Source organism: Macrobrachium nipponense, chromosome 9 (assembly GCF_015104395.2).
Source record: "Macrobrachium nipponense isolate FS-2020 chromosome 9, ASM1510439v2, whole genome shotgun sequence".
NCBI lineage: Eukaryota > Metazoa > Arthropoda > Malacostraca > Decapoda > Palaemonidae > Macrobrachium > Macrobrachium nipponense.
This window is the reverse complement of record NC_061110.1, coordinates 107,315,465-107,320,235: the sequence shown is the minus strand read 5'-3', so window position 1 is coordinate 107,320,235 and position 4,771 is coordinate 107,315,465. Positions and strand designations below refer to the sequence as shown.

The following is a 4,771-nucleotide window of genomic DNA, read 5'->3' as shown; positions in this document are numbered from 1 at the left end:
TGATTATACCACAAAAATGATACACTCTGAATTACACACTTCCATATAACTAGAACTTTTTTTGTCTCAAAAATACTCTACGTCTTAATAACAAGAAATAAATACCAGAACCACAATAAGGTTACACAGAGGTGGGCTCACAAAATATCACACAGACGAACTTATCGTCGTAACAGCCTTATGCTGCCATCTGAAACGAAGCCACTCCAACAGACGAGTCGAACTTCCAACATAGCCAACAGGTGAACTCTGTCGTAGACACTACCCACGCGCTGCCATCAGGAACGAAGTCACTCCAATAGATAGTCAGTCGAACTTCCAGTGCAGCCAACAGACGAACTTTGTCGTAGACACACCCACACCCTGCCATCAGGAACGAAGCCACTCCAACATACGAGTCGAACTTCCAATGCAGCCAACAGACTAACTTTGTTGTAGAGACACCACACGCTGCCCATCAGAACAGATGAGTCGAACTTCTAATGCAGCCAACAGACGAACTTTGTCGTCATGACAGCCACATACTGCCAACGGAGATGAAGCTACACCAACAGACAAGATCCCCAACCTCTTGTCGAGACCAACAGGTAAGCAATACCTGCAGCTGCTCCATACTGACCCCTCGAAGTTGTGCTACTGACTGACTAAAATCAGGCATCGTACGGCAGACGTCAACTCACTTTACCCCAAAGAGAAAGAAGAACAGGTTAATGGTTAACAGGTAAACAATAAGGAACAAGCGGATTACGATTGTTCTAACAAATTAACCTGACACCTCCCTACCTAAAAAAAAAAAAAAAAAAAAAAAAAAAAAAAAAAAATTTTAAACTGCACCTCTCTTACTCACCTCCGATGCTGCCACAAACCTGCCAGCCAAACAGTGCCGAATCCTGGCCTAAGGTCGCCATTGTTATGAACCGACGATGGTTCATCAGGTTCTTTAAACTTTAAAGCAAACGGGACTGTAAAAACTGGCAGTGAATGAGACCAACAGTGGAGGAAGGAACTCGACCAAAAAAAAAAAAAAGGTACCTTAAACTAATTTATTATTTATAATAGTATACATTATCTACAAATGAGTCAGTAGCTAAACCTATTAATCACTTTAAAATGAAAATAAAAGAAGCCAATACATAAATGTCAAAAACTGACATTACAACTAAATGAACGAATCATTAATACATGAGCAGCACAGTAAATAAATCTCCCAAAACACAGGGGAATCATTACAATAAAGGATCAGATAATCACATAACAAATAGTCAGTCAATTAAACCTCACAAATTTACCCAAATGACTGAACAAAAACTTGAGTGTAGTAAACATTAAAAATACTTATTAGTGATTATACCACAAAAATGATACACTCTGAATTACACACTTCCATATAACTAGAACTTTTTTGTCTCAAAAATACTCTACGTCTTAATAACAAGAAATAAATACCAGAACCACAATAAGGTTACACAGAGGTGGGCTCACAAAATATCACACAGACGAACTTATCGTCGTAACAGCCTTATGCTGCCATCTGAAACGAAGCCACTCCAACAGACGAGTCGAACTTCCAACATAGCCAACAGGTGAACTCTGTCGTAGACACTACCCACGCGCTGCCATCAGGAACGAAGTCACTCCAATAGATGAGTCGAACTTCCAGTGCAGCCAACAGACGAACTTTGTCGTAGACACACCCACACCCTGCCATCAGGAACGAAGCCACTCCAACATACGAGTCGAACTTCCAATGCAGCCAACAGACTAACTTTGTTGTAGAGACACCCACACGCTGCCATCAAGAACGATGAGTCGAACTTCTAATGCAGCCAACAGACGAACTTTGTCGTCATGACAGCCACATACTGCCAACGGAGATGAAGCTACACCAACAGACAAGATCCCCAACCTCTTGTCGAGACCAACAGGTAAGCAATACCTGCAGCTGCTCCATACTGACCCCTCGAAGTTGTGCTACTGACTGACTAAAATCAGGCATCGTACGGCAGACGTCAACTCACTTTACCCCAAAGAGAAAGAAGAAACAGGGGTTAAATGGTTAACAGGTAAACAATAAGGAACAAGCTGATTACGATTGTTCTAACAAATTAACCTGACACCTCCCTACCTAAAAAAAAAAAAAAAAAAAAAAAAAAAAAAAAAAAAAAAAAAAAAAAAAAAAAAAAAAAAAAAAATTTTAAACTGCACCTCTCTTACTCACCTCCGATGCTGCCACAAACCTGCCAGCCAAACAGTGCCGAATCCTGGCAAGGTCGCCATTGTTATGAACCGACGATGGTTCATCAGGTTCTTTAAACTTTAAAGCAAACGGGACTGTAAAAACTGGCAGTGAATGAGACCAACAGTGGAGGAAGGAACTCGACCAAAAAAAAAAAAAAGGTACCTTAAACTAATTTATTATTTATAATAGTATACATTATCTACAAATGAGTCAGTAGCTAAACCTATTAATCACTTTAAAATGAAAATAAAAGAAGCCAATACATAAATGTCAAAAACTGACATTACAACTAAATGAACGAATCATTAATACATGAGCAGCACAGTAAATAAATCTCCCAAAACACAGGGGAATCATTACAATAAAGGATCAGTAATACATAACAATTAGTCAGTCAATTAAACCTTACAAATTTACCCAAATGACTGAACAAAAACTTGAGTGTAGTAAACATTAAAAATACTTATTAGTGATTATACCACAAAAATGATACACTCTGAATTACACACTTCCATATAACTAGAACTTTTTTGTCTCAAAAATACTCTACGTCTTAATAACAAGAAATAAATACCAGAACCACAATAAGGTTACACAGAGGTGGGCTCACAAAATATCACACAGACGAACTTATCGTCGTAACAGCCTTATGCTGCCATCTGAAACGAAGCCACTCCAACAGACGAGTCGAACTTCCAACATAGCCAACAGGTGAACTCTGTCGTAGACACTACCCACGCGCTGCCATCAGGAACGAAGTCACTCCAATAGATGAGTCGAACTTCCAGTGCAGCCAACAGACGAACTTTGTCGTAGACACACCCACACCCTGCCATCAGGAACGAAGCCACTCCAACATACGAGTCGAACTTCCAATGCAGCCAACAGACTAACTTTGTTGTAGAGACACCCACACGCTGCCATCAAGAACGATGAGTCGAACTTCTAATGCAGCCAACAGACGAACTTTGTCGTCATGACAGCCACATACTGCCAACGGAGATGAAGCTACACCAACAGACAAGATCCCCAACCTCTTGTCGAGACCAACAGGTAGCAATAACCTGCAGCTGCTCCATACTGACCCCTCGAAGTTGTGCTACTGACTGACTAAAATCAGGCATCGTACGGCAGACGTCAACTCACTTTACCCCAAAGAGAAAGAAGAACAGGTTAATGGTTAACAGGTAAACAATAAGGAACAAGCGGATTACGATTGTTCTAACAAATTAACCTGACAGAAGACATACGATGGAAATGGAAGTGCGGGGTAGAAGGAAGAAGGGAAGACCAAGAAAGAGATGGCGTGATTGTGTAGGGAAGATATGGAATTGAAAGGTATAAATGAGAACGAGGCACAGGACAGAAATCGATGGAGACGACTCATTCGCAATGGCGACCCCATATAAAAATGGGTTTAAGCTAGGAAGAAGACATTCATGCACTCACGTATTTTTAATAAGGAGTAATGTATAGTTCTTACCACCATAATAAATGACGTCATGGCTTAACTTACCTTTACTCCTTAACCCTTCCTGAGTTAAAAAAAAGATCTTTTGCCACATGATTGTTTTCGTGTCACACGGCCATGAAAATATGTACTAGAAATTTGTGAAAATATAAAGTTCGTTGCCCCGGACAAAATTTATAGCTGGAGGAGATGAGTCTTATCGATATTCCACCGGATGCCTCAGTTATTCTGTATTTGGATTAACGACGACCTCGACCCGAAATTTTGATGTACCTTTTGCCGTCGAAACTTCAAATTGATCTGCTTCGTTTTCTTAGCATTTGAGAAAAAGCCGGAATCAGGCCAGCAAGGGATCGGGTTCATAGAGCAGACCTTAAAGACATTCAGTGATATGAAAGTGGTAATGGTCATGAATGGAATGAGTTGTAAGAAATGCGTGGAAGTGCAAAAATGTCAGATAAAATGAAAAACACAACGGGTATGAGTTAAATATCTTTACACCCCCAGGTCGCAGGGAGACAAAAAATAAATGAATAAATAAATGAATGAAATAAAAACTGAGTATGGCAGCGAGTAAAGAAAATGGGAAGAATTTTGCAATACGAGAGAGAGTGGGAAACCAAAACTCTACGGACTTACCCTGCCATATTTATTTTATTTTATATTAATACGCTCATTGCAATGATACTATATCGCTTTTCGGGAACAGGGAACGATGGAGTCAACGGAAAGATTTTTACGAAGAGAAAAAGCTGAATTTTCACATCCAATGAAAGGAAAACAAGTATTCTTTCCCTGTTTCTTGAAGAGAAATCTGTACATCGTCTGTCTATTCAATGGCTCTTAGCCTGTAGGATCTGCACTATTGTTTTCTTAGCCTCCATCGGTAGAACGATAAGGTAGCAGCTCAAGTGGGAGACAGATTGGAAAAGTTAGGTCATTGAACATGGGAACCTGAACACAGAAAATAGGATCAAGAAATGTCAACCAGATTAAAGACTGACTGACTGACTCAATGTGAGTCGTCGCTTGGTTTTTTCTAACAAAATATTCTTCATGGG

At 39.9% G+C, this 4,771-nt stretch overlaps 1 protein-coding gene across 1 annotated transcript in view; it reads right to left on the bottom strand.

Annotated features, from left to right (window-relative positions):
• LOC135218191 (protein fem-1 homolog A-like) overlaps nt 1–3,363 on the bottom strand; it is an 18,371-nt gene extending 15,008 nt beyond the window's left edge. Inside the window, exons 1-4 of the mRNA XM_064254343.1 lie at nt 3,274–3,363; nt 2,219–2,314; nt 848–945; nt 429–604 (exon numbers count right to left, since the gene is read on the bottom strand). Coding sequence (XP_064110413.1) covers nt 429–604; nt 848–945; nt 2,219–2,314; nt 3,274–3,363 — 460 coding nt within the window. The remainder of the gene's footprint in view (nt 1–428; nt 605–847; nt 946–2,218; nt 2,315–3,273) is intronic.
• Between the last annotated feature and the right edge of the window lie 1,408 nt (nt 3,364–4,771).